General features: G+C 32.0%; 1 protein-coding gene across 4 annotated transcripts in view; it reads right to left on the bottom strand.

Annotated features, from left to right (window-relative positions):
• The window catches only part of Csmd3 (CUB and Sushi multiple domains 3), a 926,836-nt gene that overhangs the window by 567,584 nt on the left and 342,536 nt on the right, over window positions 1–16,716 (bottom strand). For 2 of the 4 annotated variants that reach the window (XM_042673149.1, XM_042673150.1), the window contains exon 8: window positions 553–861. The exons of the other annotated variants lie outside the window; for them this stretch is intronic. In XM_042673149.1, coding sequence (XP_042529083.1) covers window positions 553–861 — 309 coding nt within the window. The remainder of the gene's footprint in view (window positions 1–552; window positions 862–16,716) is intronic. 4 annotated transcript variants of the gene reach the window in all.

Here is a 16,716-nt window from a genome sequence, read left to right as displayed (position 1 = left end):
CCCATAAAATGTATAATCATAACTGCTGGGCAATAATAGTCAATTTAGAAAAAAATAGGCTAAGCCCCATAATCATCATTTTATTTTCTTCAAGTTATACATTTCTTCAAGTAATAGTTAGCTTTTCTATAATTTGAAAGTATCTTACAAACACTGAAAATCGCATATGGATCAATCATTTCAGTGTAAATTTTTCAGTGTATATTTTTCAAAAGATATAGGTGGTCCAATTTTCCTATTATCTAAACATCTTAACTAGGATGCAATGTTTATTTAGTATGATAGTTTACTTCCCTTTTTATGCTTTCTTCTCTTTCTAATTTTACCCCTTGCAACAGTTGCATTGTGCTTATTTTTTTTCAAATTTTAAACTATGCTTCCAAATTATTTCAGTTTTTGCTGTTACTATCTATAGGGTTCAGCTATTTCCCAGTTGGTTTTTTTCCCCCACATTCTACATCTTGGCTCTCAGCTCAATCTCTAATTAAAATCATTACCAAAAGATAGCTTTGGCTGTAACTAAATGGGCACAAGTAAAATAACATCCAATACCTCTATGAGTAACAACTGCAAGCTCTTTAGTTCTTTCTATCTGTTCAGCATTTCTTGGTCTTCTCTTTGTACTTTGTGTATCTGCTTCATGAGGAGAAAGCCCGTCCATGGACGTGTTGGGGTCCAGACCTGAATTTCTGAGATTCGTAACTTGCACTCGCTGTTCCTCGGAAAGTCTATGGATGGTGACAGCTGTAACACTGGATACAGTAACATCTGCAGGTGTGCTAGCAACAGCAAGAGCACCAGTGGTAGTCGTGTTATGCTCCTCTAACTCACCAGTGGAGGTAGTGTGGGTCAATGTAGAACCTGTGGGATACAGTAGCACTAGATGCTAACTTTTTCTTTTAAATTTTACTGTTTGCTAAATTTAATAAATTATATTTCTCTTCTATTACCTTAAGGGTAATCAACAAGATGAAGCAAAACATAAACAAGCTACTAAAATGTGAAGCACACCAGATCTGTAGGTTTGTTTGTATCTATCAACCTATGGGTAGATACTACACACAAAATACAACACATTTCAAATGGAATACATTGGAAAGGAGTGAACGATCAAAGTCTATGTGTGGCTCAGAAATCAATCTTTCTTTTTTTCTGCTTTCTTAATTCATAGAGGAATTTTACCAACATTTAAATGGCTGCCAAGTTTTAAGTTCTGAAGGAATGGGTAACTATGTAACCACACTTTTCTCAAAATTATGTTTTGAATTATCTGCGCAGTTTTTTTCATAATTTCTGGGAGAGATATCAGAATGCTCTAAAGCAAGCAAGTGAAGGAAAGAAAATTTAAAATCAAAGCAAAAATGAAAACGAAATGTTGAAAAAATTGTTTGAAATTACTCTATGTGAATGTCTATCTTCAATTCATTTGCCAGAAAGCATTCAAAATACTAAAATGCTCCATCATGAAGTACACATGCTCTAAAATTATAAATAATAAAATGGTTTTACTATTTCTAAATAAAGCTTTTTATTAATGTTCAAATTAAAGTTAAAAATAGAAAACAATAAAACTGTCTAAATGAATTATGATTTATTAGTGCTAGCAAAAAAATAAGATATTTCAATACATTACTGGATCTGTTCATTTCTTAAGGTTTCACTCAATTAAAAAATGTTTAAAATGCCAGATCTCTCTCTCTTTCTCTCTCTCTTTCTCTCTCTCTTTCTTTCTCTCTCTCACACACGCACACACACACACACACACACACACACACACATATTTATGCTATACCTGGGATAAGGGTATGCTTTAGGACTCATAGATTCTAGATAAAAAAGAAAATCCTAGATGGTTCTTAACCCCAATGAGTGGTATGTGGATATATATTCTCATATATCCTCCACATAAATATTTTTAAATTATCTTCATAATATTTAATTAGATGTTTTAGCCAAACATACCACGTCACAATAGTTTTCATCAGAAAAGATTGGTCTTATTCAGTATCTTTTGAGAATATTCTGCCATTTTACTCTTTCCATCTTGTTATGTTATGGCTTAAACTCAACATGAAATAAAAAAGTCAAACATTGATCTTTTATTTGATCAGTAAGCTAAATAACACACATTTTGCTACAAATATATCCAAGTTGAATAATGAACATATTATAAGGAAGCCTGATATAAATTAGTTATGACAACTATGAAATCATTTAAAATATTTTAATGCTTTTAATCAGAAAAAACACTACTAAAGCTACCAGTACACTAAACTCATGATGAGTGCAAACATTTGTCTGTAATATTAATTAATATAATATTTAATGTGATAGATAAGCCATAACTGTTTCCAGGACTATCAGAACTCATGGCACCCAGATACTGGGTATTATACTTGGCTACTCACTGTTCCAAAATCTGGGCCTACTCATTATCATTGGAATTTAATTGAAATTTGTAATTTTCAAAGCATATTTATGGAATGAGATGAAAATAAAAAAATATAACCTTTTTTATAACCTCATTTGTATTTCCAGATTTTCAGGTGTTAAGAAGGAAACTTGATTATAAACAAGGGCAGCTGGGTATGCAATGAGAAAATGGGATTTTTTACTCTCTCCCAAACATCCAATCTCCTACTTTAAACAAAAGGTAAGCTGAATTATGATATTTATGACAGTGTTCTCATGAATTATCTGCTAATATTTCTTGCATTTGAATTAATGTAATGGTAATCATTGGGAACAGGTTTATACTGATTCTATAGCGAAGCACCTAAGTATACAGAAAAATTTAAACTCCCAATTTTTGAAGACTCCAGAATTAGCAAAGTTTTAATTAATCTTTGTTAGCAACCCCAATAATTAAAGCTATAACCCACGAGTGGTGATAGCAATTCTGTATTATTCCCTTAACCTACATGCAGGGCATATTTTAATGTTAAAGCATTCATAAGCCACAATTTTATAATAAGCATAGTCTAATAAGATCTATGTTTCAATGGCCTGTTTTTATAACTAGTCTTTATGCTTCAAAAGATAATATCCATAAAATTTCCTTCGCCATACTAAAGTGTAAACTCTAGAAAGGTTTTGTATGTTGTATTCATTTGCTAAAAGATGACCATCTAAAACACCGCCTGACATACTGCAGATGCTCAAGAAATATTCTTGAAAAGCAACTACAAATACATGAATGAATGCAAAAATAAAGCTAAAATAATATTGCAAAGTGATGAACACAATAATTTTGCTTTTACTTTCTTAGCTGATAATTTGGTTTTGCAGATAAAATAGCATATATATATATATTTATAAATATATAAATATTTATGTATATATACATATACATAAATATTTGCTTGTTGTAGGGCTTGAATTCAGGGCCTGGGTTCTGTGCCTGACCTTTGTTTCTCATGGCCAGAACTCAAATTCTTGAGCCAAAGCTTCACTTTCTTTCTTTCTTTCTTTTCTTTCTTCCTTCCTTCCTTCCTTCCTTCCTTCCTTCCTTCCTTCCTTCCTTCCTTCCTTCCTTCCTTCCTTCCTTCCTTCCTTCCTTCCTTCCTTCCTTTCTTCCTTTCTATCTTTCTTTTTTTTTCTTTCTTTCTTTTCCTTTCTTTTCCATTCTTTTTTTTTACAGTAGTTAATTGGAAATGAAGAGTCTCATGGACTTTACTGCCTGGGCTGGCTTTAAATCACAATTCTCAAATCTCAGGTTCTTGAGTAGCTATGATTACAGGCATTAGGCCCCAGCACCAGGCAGTAGTGTGACTATAATTATTTATCAATGCAAAATTACTTTTGAAACATTAAAATGAATGATAACCATTTCTAAACCACAAAAAGGGAAGGGATAATTTTGTTTTTAACTTTCAAATCATCATTTTGAAAAAGTGTGGAATCTAGAATTTAATTGCTTAAATAACAATCAGTTCAAGTTTTTCTGTTGTTACTTCAGAATTTGAAAGTTTATTGTTTTGAAGTGGGTGTAACTTAGAAAATACAACTTCATGAAAAGAGTATATACAAGTTCAGGAAAGCAGAAAATTGAAGTGTATGTAAACTTAAAATAAATTTAATACATATAGTGAAACTATAAAGAAACAACACTGACTTGTGAATAAGCAATAATCATCATTCATCATACAATTTTTTGATGTATATATGTAATCCAGTTTTTTAAGTGTAAACTAGTTTCTGATATGATAGATTGTGAGTGTATAAAACACAGATTTTTTTTAATCATCAAAATTTATACTTTAACAGCTTAAAAGCACTCAAATAATTTGGCTTCAAATTAGTATTATGAGGGAGTAGGGAATGTTAAAGAAACTTTAGAATTATTTATAGCAACATCTGTTATCATACATTTTATATATGTTTTCCAATACTAAGTTGCGATATTTAATTCTCTTATCTTATAAATGAAATATACTGCATAGTCAGGTAAACATTGTCTTATCGTACAGAAAAAATGTATACAACAAATCACGTAACTCAAATTAAAAGAAGAAAATGTACATTCAGGAAATTCAGTCTGTATTTGAAATTAAATCATATATAAATGATTTAGCTTAATACAAGGAAGTTATCCTGTCATTAAATTATTTGAAATACATTTTAAAATAAGCTAATTGCCATATGAGAAATTTGCAAAGTAATTTTATTATTTAACAAAATATTTTCCAACAAAGAAAAAAGTAATATGAAATGATTTACATATAGAAGCATGCTTCTTTAAATCATAAATATATGTAGTATTAAAATTGTGATAATGGATGACACAGGCTGAACATGCAAATTTGAAAATATATTAATAATATTTCATACCATATTGAACTAGAATTTCAATACTGTTTGTATAAAATCGTTTTGAAAGCTCAATTTGATATTGAATTTATTTACCTATATCTATCTATACAGCAGCACTTTTTACAAGGCTTTAAGATAGTATCATTTAGAAAACGTATTGCATAAACTCTTATTACATGATTATATTTCAAATTCCTTTTAATTAAATTTCCATTATCATATATTATTTCATAATTTTATCACATGCTCTCAACTCATCACAAGGGTACAAAACAGAAGGCCCACAGTATTACAAATACATAAGAACAGGTAAAAGTTAATTTCATATTTTAAAAAGTTGCCTTTTGATATTTATATTTGACACATTATAGAATTTATCTTCAGATATTCTGTTCCTTTCTTTAATTATAATATTTCATCTGAAGCAATTGAATGGATATTCAATAAAATAATATATAATGACAACACTTAAAATGACAACATGCAAACTGAAAAGAGTTCATACACATAATAATGTAACACAAAATAAAATTGGGATACTCATAATGCAACAATTCTATTTGTTTCATCAAGTAGATATTCCATGAAATTTAAGACATGTAATTGAATTCATCATTTTTTATTTCTTTAAAAATCGCTCACATCAGTAAATATGTCAACATTAACAGAAACTAACTGAATATGAGAATGAGATAAACAAAGACAATCTGTGTAACATGTTACATAATATCATTTTCTGTAAATAGAAGTACTTGGGAAAACAATGAAAGAATTCTGTATGTTAAATATTATTAATTATGGTATGATAAAATATGTGTTTTACATGTGGTAACTTAAAAGCTGTTACGTTTATGCATACTTTCAATGATCAAATTAGAGAATAAATGGCCAAACACTGGTCTTTAAAATTCTACAGTAAATATTTCTTTGATGAATGGTTACTTGGAAAAAAATTGTAGCTCCACCTAGGAGAATAGTAAGTGAATATGGAAAGAGTTTATGATTCTATTTTTAAAAATAAGTATATATTAGCCTAATAAAATTTTAATATAAAGCCTTTATTTTGAGACTGTGTGAGATTGCAGTCTTTTATTTTATTTAATGAAGAAGATATACTTTGCTAATTAATCCGTGACAAAAGTAATATAAAATGCATCTAGATTTCTGAGATATTACAGTAAGAAAATTAATTCTCAGTTAAATAAGAAAATAATAATAATTTAGGAACAGATTTTACATACTTATTTAAAAATAGAACAATTATATTAAATGTAACTATTTATTTTAATGTATGAGCATATATTTATAGTTTTGTTTGCTACATTTTAATTTGTAAATACTTAATTTTGTAAGCATTACAGAGGAAACCAATATTAAAATTTCCAACTGGATTTGTTACTGCTTACAACTTGCAAGTAGTCTGAATAAAATAATAAGAAAAATAAATGAATGAAAAATAAAATATTTGCCATCATGTACAAAATGATGATAGTAAGATACTTTTACAAATTTAGTGATGTATAAACTAAAACAAATCCAAAAAAATATTTACTATAAAACAAATATTAAATACATTAATCTATTTTTTGTGCTGGAAGATATGGATACCAAATTCTGAATGTTTTTGAAATTTGTTCAACTCGCATAACTAACTTTGGTAAATACAAGTTTATGAGTAAAATATGGAAATTAAAAATTACTTCAAAAACATTAGAGTACTGTGTTCGTGAACAATGACAAAGCTGTATAAATATTTATATGTATGAGTAATACACTAAATATCACCACAGAATTGTCAAAAATGTGGAAGTGTAGAGATCCTATTTCTTAGAATTAAAAATTGGAGGGGCATGGCATGCAAAATTTAGAGTTGTGAGAACCTTGAAGGTATTATCTCAAAGAAGTGATTGCTATTTGTGCCATCAGTTTGATTTAAAATAAATGTACAGAATCAGATTTCTGCATCTTATAGCTCTCCTTTTCATACACATTTATCCCTATTATTTGTATTATTGGGCCTGGGGGCCATTCTTTTCAAAAAAATTCACTTGATTTAAACATGATGTACAGAGTGGTTACAGTTACATGAGTAAGGTAATGAGCACATTTCTGGTTGAGCATTGTTACTCCCTCCTTTGTTTTTCTCCTACTACCCTCCCTCACCTAGCTCCCTCACTGATTACTCCCTCCACCCCCGAAGTTGTAAAGTTCTTTTCCAACATAGTGTCTTGTTATTATCATTGTTGCAATGGGTCATCCTATTTCCTTATTTCAGCCATTCTTTTGAATTTTTGCCATACACACAAATCACATAAGCACTTTAGAAAAACCACTAAATATGTACTAAAGGTTTTTCATGTAGCAAAGAATGATAATGTAAAAGTAAAGACCTAATTTATGAGTCAGATTCATGATACCATTGGTAGAAAGGGAAATAGAACATCCCACCTCTTTCTACAAACATCAAACCGAATCAAGCAGGTCTAGACCCCTTTGTTATAGCAGCTCTCATCAATTAATTAAAGCCAATCCATCTGTCATTTAGATTCACTCCCAAAGAAAATGAAAATTAGCATTCACTTAATCTATTTTATTCCATAGAGAAACGTATAGAGTATCTCTTAGTTCACATGGAAAATGTAGTCATTTATGGATAAAAGGAACCAAAATAGTTTTTTTAAGATGTTATATCAGGACCATTATTCCACAGTCTTGCTACATGTAATTATATGATTATGTTTTCATTCTGCTAGAGGATATTAGGTCAACTTGGAATGTGTGTGTGTGTGTGTGTGTGTGTGTGTGTGTGTGTGTGTGTGTGTGTGTAGACACATATACACATGGAGTGTGAAGCTTGCCTTAATGACTATTTAATGAATGTGTCTGATACTTGGTTTATCATGAATTTATTACAACTCCAGTAATTGTTATATGTAGAAATGCTGATTTCATTACTAATAGGTAGGTGTAGAGAGATATGGCTGGCTAAGAAAGACCTCCTATTGTAGAGGCAAGGCCATGATGGTGTCAGCTATGGAAAGCTTCTGAGCTACAGGTGAGACTCTACATAGATATGCCAAAATAAAGCAGCTTAAGAGGAAGTTTACATAAAAAAAAGCATCATGTTTTCCTCCATCAAACACTCTGTAAAACACTTCATTTCATAGCATCAAATTAAATAAGAACAAGATAAATTGGCAAGACTATAAATGCTACCGGGGCTTTGAGAAATGGCATATTGGAGGAAGGAAAGTATTACCTTAGAAATTCTAATATTTCATAGTCTTCCTTCAAAAGTAATCATTATCATAAAAGACAGATACGTTTAATCATTGCATATTGAATTATTATGATTAATTAAGAGTTATATTTGCTCTTATATATGCCCATATTTAGATTGTTGGGTTAACCTTGATACTTTGATAAATTCATCTTTCTTCATGCCATTTACTCTCAATTTCACTAGATAGATAGATAGATATTCCTTGAAGATTATTAACTTAAAGTGTTTTAATACCATTAACAAATAATTGTCAACATTATAAAATAATGACTGTGATTTATGTTGTCTACACTTAGCTTCAAGTTTGCTTTTGAAATTTTGCTTGATTCTGGCAATAGGTGATTAAAAATTTAGATATAAAATAAAATTGTGATCAAGAATGATCTCAGGAGTATATACTTTAACATAATGACACCTGGAAATCTCTCTTTGATTCTTTATACATTTAGGACCACACTTTGTAATATAAATCAGAGTATTAATTAGAGCAGCTTTAACTCAAAGAAACCCTGGAAATGAGATATATAAATTTATGATTTCATTACAAATAAAATCCTGGAATTTCTAATAGAATTAATAGAATTTACTTGCTGAGACAGAAAAATGAGTGAAATATGAAGAAAAGATCCAGAAAACTAGTTGTGGTTTACATTTTGTAGATAATAAATGTGAAATTATTTTGCACTCATTTCAAAGAATGCAAGTGTTAATTACTTAGCTAATATCTCTGCACTCTATTCCTCCTATAACATGGAGAATGAAGAATTTTATTTTCCTTTTCTCAATGTCTGTGTTTTAAATACCATACCTGTAAATTTTAATACATCTTCCGCTGCTTCCCTGCTACTTCAGGAACATGAAATAATTACAGATAAACGGCCTAATGTCTGTCGTTTAAGAAATCAGAGCCATATTCTGTGTTCAATACAGGATTCAGCAAGAAATAGAAAATATTTGAAAAATATGCCTACACATCAGAACAAGAATATATTCTAGATGAAGATATTAATGTAAATTGGAGATAGGAAGATTATACTTCTTAAATAGAGAAATAAAAAATGTCAGGTAAACATAAACAGCAAAATATGGGAGAGAAATAGTACAATAAACCAAGGGAATTGTCTAAATTTCTACCCAGAGTAATCAAGAGATTTTTTTTAAGATAGAGAGGAATGTTGTAATGTCCCCAAAAAGAGACAGAATGTTAAATATCAAGAAATTAAGATCTTCAATGTCTATATTTGAGCTTTATTTTCTAATTTATTCTAAGACTGCAATAGAGAAGAAAGTTCTATGTATTAGTTTATTGGATTCTCTGGTGTGGGGATTAAGCTGCTGTTCACTGTTAATGGATATGCTATTGTGTGCATATTATATATGCATTCATGTATGAGTGATTATGTGGAAGTGTGTTAGCAAATCTCTTCACACATGTGTATGCACATGTATACATATGCACTTGTGCATTCATGTATGAGTGTAGGAATTTATGATGCATTTGTTTGAATTTGCTATTATAATCAGTGTCACACAATGGCATGTTAAAGATAATGAAGTTGACCCTTTGTTCCATGAGAGCATCTCAAAAGTATAAAAAGCAAAAAATTCTTCATCACAGAACTTCTGCACTAGAATGAACATTTTCATGGCTGGAAGAATGTAAATATACAGAGTAGAAATTCCTTATTGGAATTCACTGCAGGATCTATACAGAATGAGAAACTCCCTGGGATGATCTAGAAAGAAGAATGACAACTGAGATGAATATATATGCAAATACATATATATGTGCATATATATTATATTGTATTATATATATATTATATTGTATTTTATATATATATATATATATATATATATATATATATATATATATATATATATATATATATATATATATATATATATATATATATATATATATATATATATATATATACAAAAGGCTAATTGAAACCAATGTTTCAAATAAATAACACACCAAGTGATGGGAATAGTGAAAGCTGAGAAATAGCGTCCTTGAAAAGAGCAGATGCTAAAAGCAGCAGGGACAGTCCCCTGTGACCAGCACAAATGTGACTGTGAATAATGCTGTTGCCTGACCCCTAAAGCCAACTATACATGCTGAAGAGGGATAGCCAAAATATCAGAAAACTGTCTGCTCTGAAGTTTGTAAACAATATGGATATTAAGATTTAAATGGATCTTAAGAATAAAAGATGATCTAAGTTAGTTTAATTCAAGAATTCATGGGTTAAGAAGTCATAATGAGGGGCATGTAGTTTTGGTGGTCCATTTGACAAGTTCTTTTAGAAGTTTAATGCACTATTAGGTTGAAACACAAATGAGCAAATTACATTTTTTAGAAGGAATTTAAGTATATGATACAACAAACCAAAAATTTAACAACCTAATAATTTAACAAACTAGAATAAATTGGAGGAAATTTAAAGGTGAAATAATAAATGCTGACTAGAATTTAATTAATGAATATAGAATATTTTATGACCTAAAAAAAGAGGAGGAGCACCAGGTACTGGTGGCTCACACCTGTAATCCTAGCTACTCAGGAAGCTGAAATCTTAGGATTGTGGTTGAAAGCCAGCCCAGGCAAGAAAGTCTGTGAGACTCTTTTCTCTAACAAACTACCAGAAAACCAGCTCTGGCTGAAGTGGTAGAGTGCTCAACTTGAGCTGAAGAGCTGAGGGACATCGCCAGGACCAACAACAACAAAAAAAAAAAAGGAGAAAAAGAAGAAAAGAGGAGGAAGGGAAGAGAGGGAGGGGAGGGGAAGAGGAGGGAAAGAGAGGAAGAGAAGGAGGAAGAGAAGGAGGAGGAAGGAAAACAGGAGGAAGGAAAGGAATGAGGAGGAGGGGAAGGAGGAGCAGGAGGGGAGTGGGAGGGGGAGGGAGGAGGAAGTTCTATGAAAGCTAGTGGAAAATTCCCAAAAGATCTTGAAAATTTGTGAGACATATGCCAAGAGAGGAAGATCAGGGATTTTTTTGGTAGGTGTAGGACTTAAACCTTTAGTATTAAATCATCACTGGTATCAATGAAGTTTTATCTCCAGTGGGCTGGTAATCTACAATGAGTGTTTGTATTTAGCCTGACTAATTTTAAGAAAGATCACCGTGCTATTGTGTAGTGAATATGTCTTAAAGGATTAAGAGGGTTTGTTACAGACCTGCTGTGAAGAAAACTTAAGATTTAAAGGTTACAGGTGAAAATAGCAAATATGTTTGTATGTATGTTTTGATATATGAGAATGTTGGACCTTAAATTCAGGGCCTAGTTATTTTGATTGGCTTTTCCCCTCATGGTTAGTTCTCTATCACTTGAGCCATTCCTCCAGTTTTGACTTTTTATATTTTACCTTTATTTTGGCTTTGTTTACTTGGGTTTACTGAAAAAAAATCTTGCAGATTTTTGCCCATCATGGTATAAAACAATGATCCAAGATTTCTATCTCCTTAGTATCTAGAATTGCTGATATGAACCACTAACAACTAGCTAAAGGAGAAAATTTAAAAAAATAAATCTATGATCACAAAGTAAAGAAAACTAGCATGTAGTGAATTAGATCATATTTAATTGCAAGTATAGTATGAAATTTTGCTTGATATACCCACCAAGGAATATTTGAAAGGAAACAGCACTCAGTATTTGACTCCATGTCCTACATTTCAATTAAACATTCGCAACTCAAAGAACAAGTCCACTTTCAAAAGAAACAAGACTTTGTAAATATAACTAGATGTAAAAAGCAAAGAAAACATGAAAGAAGACAAACGAATACAATTTATTATTCTTCCTCCAGTAAAAAGATTAAATATAATGACAAAAGAGGGTATACATGGTTAATTTATACGAGAAATAATCATAAAGGAAATTATCTACATCAGTTTCTTTTTTTTATGAAAGTATCCTAAGGAAAATTTTATTATAAGGAACACAAGTTTCTAATTTGTTTTCTTACCATTGTTCATTATAAAAAATACTTATTTTAATTTTTATTTTATTGTGAAAATACTGTACAGAGGGGTTACAATTACATGGGCAAGATAATGAGTACATTTCTTATCAAGCATTATAGCCTCCTCCTTTGTTTCCCCTTCCCATCCCTTCCCATCCTCTCCCTGCCCCCCAACCCAATCCTCCCCTCTCCCCCTCCCCCCTCCCCAATCCTTGGCACAGGCCGAAATTTTCTTAATAGAGACCCAGGAACACAACAAATCAAAGAAAGGTTGGACAAATGTGATTGCATGAAGTTGCAGAGCTTCTGCATGGCAAAGGACATAGCTAGCAAGATCAATAGAAAGCCAACGGAATGGGAGAAGATAGATCTTCACTAGCCATACAACGGACAAGGGTCTCATATCTAAAATATACCTGGAACTCAAAATATTAAATCCCCCAACAACAAATCTTCAAAGAAACAACTGCCCAATAAATAAGTGGGCTAAAGACTTAAAGAGAAACTTCTCTGAAGAGGAAAGAAGGATGGCCAATAGGCACATGAAGAAATGCTCAACCTCTCTAGCCACAAAAGAAAAGGAAATCAAAAAGACACTGAGATACCAACTCAAAGGAGGACCCATTGCAACAATGAGATGTACAAGTTGTTATGTCGAAAACAAACTTTACAACTTTGGTGGGGGGGGGGGGGGGGGCGGGGATAATTGCGTGGGGAGCTGGGGGAGGATGGGAAGGGATGGGAAGGGGAAACAAAGGAGGAGGCTACAATGCTTGATAAGAAAGTACTCATTATCTTGCCCATGTAATTGTAACCCCCTCTGTACAGTATTTTCACAATAAAAAAATAATAATAAAAAAGAATGACTAAAATCAAGAACTCTAAAAACAATAGATGCTGGAGAGGATGTGGACAGAAGAGAACCTTACTACATTGTTGGTGGGAGTGTAAACTTGTTCAACCCACTTTGGAAAGTAGAATGATGTTCCCTCAAAAGACTCCACATAGAGCTCCCCTATGACCCAGCAATCCCACTTTTGGGCATTTACCCAAATGATCACAAATAAGACCATACTAAAGCTACAAGCACAACTATGTTATTTGCAGTATTATTTACACATAGCTAAGATATGGAACCACCCAGATGCCCTCAGTAGGGATGAATGGATCTAAGAAAATGTGGTATATATACACAATGGAATTCTATGCCTCCATCAGAAAGAATGACATTGCCCCATTTGTTAGGAAATGGAAGGGCTTGGAAAAAATTATATAAGTGAAGTAAACCAGCAGGCCCAAAGAAACATAGGTCCTATCGTTCCCCTTATTTGCAATATCTATTATATGTCTGAGTCAAGCAGAAAAGGTCAAGATAAGGTGATGTTAAGGAAATGAATCCTAAGATATGTATTCAAATGTTTTTTTTTTTCTTTCATGTGATTTGTTTCTAACACATTTATAAGATTATTTCTTTGTTACTTTGTATGTCCCTCCTCCCACAGTATAAACCCCTGCTTTCACGTGTATTGATGTCAGTATAATTTGTGGAGGGGAAGGGGAAAAATAAATCGTTTAAATAGGGATGCAGGTGGACCCATTGCAACAATGAGATGTACAAGTCGTTATGTCGAAAAATGAACTTTACCTACATCAGTTTCTAAATGCTAACAATACAGCAAGATCCAAAGAAAGATGTTTTCAAAAGTATGATGTGACATAATTACTAACAGTAATAAAAAATAATTTGAAATTGGAATATCTGTATTATCACTAATGAAATTGAGAGTGAAAGTTTTGGAAATAATAAAACTTATTTATCCAAATGCAATAAATGTTTTGTGTTTGTGTTTGTGTTTGTTTATGCTACACCACATCAACATCTTTAATTCCCATATTCCATCTTCCCGCTTCAAATTTTAATGTAGGCCAGTGTAGATCTGAAGCACTAAAGACATAGTTACTTAGAAATTATAATATATAAACAAGCAACTCAATATCTTACATCAAAACAACATTTTTTTTTACTCTACCAAGTGAAAATAATAGAAATGTATATTGCTAGTGATATGAATTCCTTTGCTCTTTTATTTGACAAAAAGTATCTGTAAGAGTCTAGCATCTCATAAAGTATAGCCAGCATAACATTTCCAGGAATAAACTTAAAAAACAGGGTACTAATTCTAAGATGATGTCTTCTAGACTCAGGAATTTTAAGGCATTGTTTGTAGTCTAAAACCTATAAAGGTTAATCAAGCATAGAATTTTACTTTACAGGAACTACTAGATATACACAGAGGACTATAATCAAGGGAAGATGAGTAAAGAGAAATATCATAACTAAATTGCTGTATAAGGAAAAGTATGGTGCAGGTTATATTTGAATAGGGAAGGTAGTTATGGAAGGCAGCAATTGAGGTCAAAAGAAAAATATGTGCATGGCTGGAGAGATATGTAAAAAAAAACATTGAAAATGGCAGTGAACTCAGTTTTGTTGCAGATAATGTGAGAGGAATTCCAAAATCATCTGTAAATGGTAACTTCAAAGATAACAAGCAAAAGCAGGTGTTCGTTGCTCTTTGGACACCTAGAAATCATAATTCTACTGTTAAAAATGTATTTGAAGGAATTTACCCTTTGATAAGTTTTAGATTTTAAGTCTTAGGATTATGATGAATATTTGGTTTCAAATTTACATTAGTAAATTCTTAAGCTACAGGAATTTAGCTATTGAAAGGTCTAAATTGTTAAATTTAGAATGGGCTAGCCTAAAACTGCTGAGCTTCTGCCCGGTGAAGGACATAGCTACCAAGGTCAGTAGAAAACCCACAGGGCCTGGAAAGGTGGCTCAAGATAGAGTACTTGCCTTGCATGCATGAGGCCCTGGGTTCTATTCCTCAGGACCACATAAGCAGAAAAAAACTGGAAGTGGCACTGTGGCTCAAGTGGTAGAGCACTAGCCTTGAGCTGAAGAGCTGAGGAACAGCACCCAGGCCAAGAGTTCATGCCCCACAACCAACAACAACAACAAAAATATAATAATACTAATGCTACTAATAATAATAGAAAACCCACAGATTGGGTTAGGAATGTGGCTCAATGGTAGAGTACTTGTCTCACACGCATGAAGCCCTGGGTTCATTCCTCAGCACCACATAAGCAGAAAAAGCCAGAAGTGTAGCTATGGTTTAAGTAGTAGAGTGCTAGCCTTGACCTGAAGAGCTGAGGGACAGCACCCAGGCCCACAATTCAGACCCCATAACTGACAAGAAAAATTTAAAAAAAATCATATATTAGGAGAATATCTTCACTAACTATACAACAGACAAGGGCCTCATATCAACAATATACTTAGAACTCAGAAAAGTAAACCTCCCAATAAGAAATACTCAAAGAAACAACCACCTGGGCTAGAGAACTAAAGAGGAACTAGAAATGAACAATAAATACATGAAGAAAGGTTCAACATCTCTGGTCATAAAAGCATACAAATCAAAACTAAATTGAGATTCCACCTCATCCCAGTTAGAAGGGCCATTATCAAGAAAACTAACAATAACAGATGTTGGCTGAGATGGCAAAAGGGAACTACTAACTACACTGTTGACAGGAATGTAAACTTGTTCAACCATTATGACAAACAATATGGAGGTTCCTCAGAAAACTAAACATAGAGCTTGAACATGACCCAGCAATCCCAATCCTGGGCATTTACCCAAATGTTCACAAAGAAGGCCACACTGAAGCTACCAGCACAAGTATGTTTATTGCAGTATTATTCACCATAGCAAAGATATTGGAATCAAATCAGCTGCCATTCAGTAGATGAATGGATCAAGAATATGTGTTATATATACTCAGTGGAATTCTCTGCCTCCACCAGAAAGAATGACGTTGTCCCATTCATAAGGAATTGGAAAGACTTGGAAAAATCATATTAAGTAAAGTACAGATTCACAATAGCACAATAGGTGTGTACATATGACCATAAAATGATGTTAATATATATATACACACACACACACACATATGAGTGTGTGTGTGTGTGTGTACGTGCATGCAGGCACTGTTTGACTTTCATTATCTTCTCCACTGGTTTGTTCCCTGGTATTTACTGTTTCTAATTTCCATACTTTTCATCTTGAATATAAATGTAGGAAGGGAAAGGAAATCACAGAAATGGTGGGACAAAGGGTGAATGAGACTCACTAAACACTTTATTAGAAATTAACCTTACAACTTGAGGGCAGGGCAGTCAGGGAAGAGGGAAATATGGAGAAAACAGGGGAGGGGATAACACTGTTTGAAAGAAATGTTCACATTACCTTACCTATGTAATTATAAGCTTTCTGTACATCATTTTCACAATAAAATTCAATAAAAATTTCACACTCTGACAATTTCCAGGATTATTTTTATATTTAGATGACATGACTTATTAAGTGTATTTTTTTCTTAAATTTTGACTAAATATAATTATTTTCAGTTGTTTATGTTGAGTTTTCTTCTTATCTGTTCCAGCTAGAATGGCATGTCAAAATAATAGAAATGTGTCTCTTTGAAAGACAAGGCATTTAAATTTCCCATTCATTTTATGAGGCTCGGGAAATAATTTCATTAAACCTATGATGAGGAAGAGATTTTTGTTTTG

This window comes from Dipodomys spectabilis, unplaced genomic scaffold (assembly GCF_019054845.1).
Source record: "Dipodomys spectabilis isolate Male_0828 unplaced genomic scaffold, ASM1905484v1 ptg000783l, whole genome shotgun sequence".
Taxonomy (NCBI): domain Eukaryota; kingdom Metazoa; phylum Chordata; class Mammalia; order Rodentia; family Heteromyidae; genus Dipodomys; species Dipodomys spectabilis.
Note: the sequence above shows the minus strand (reverse complement) of the source record. Positions and strands in the feature narration are given on the sequence as shown.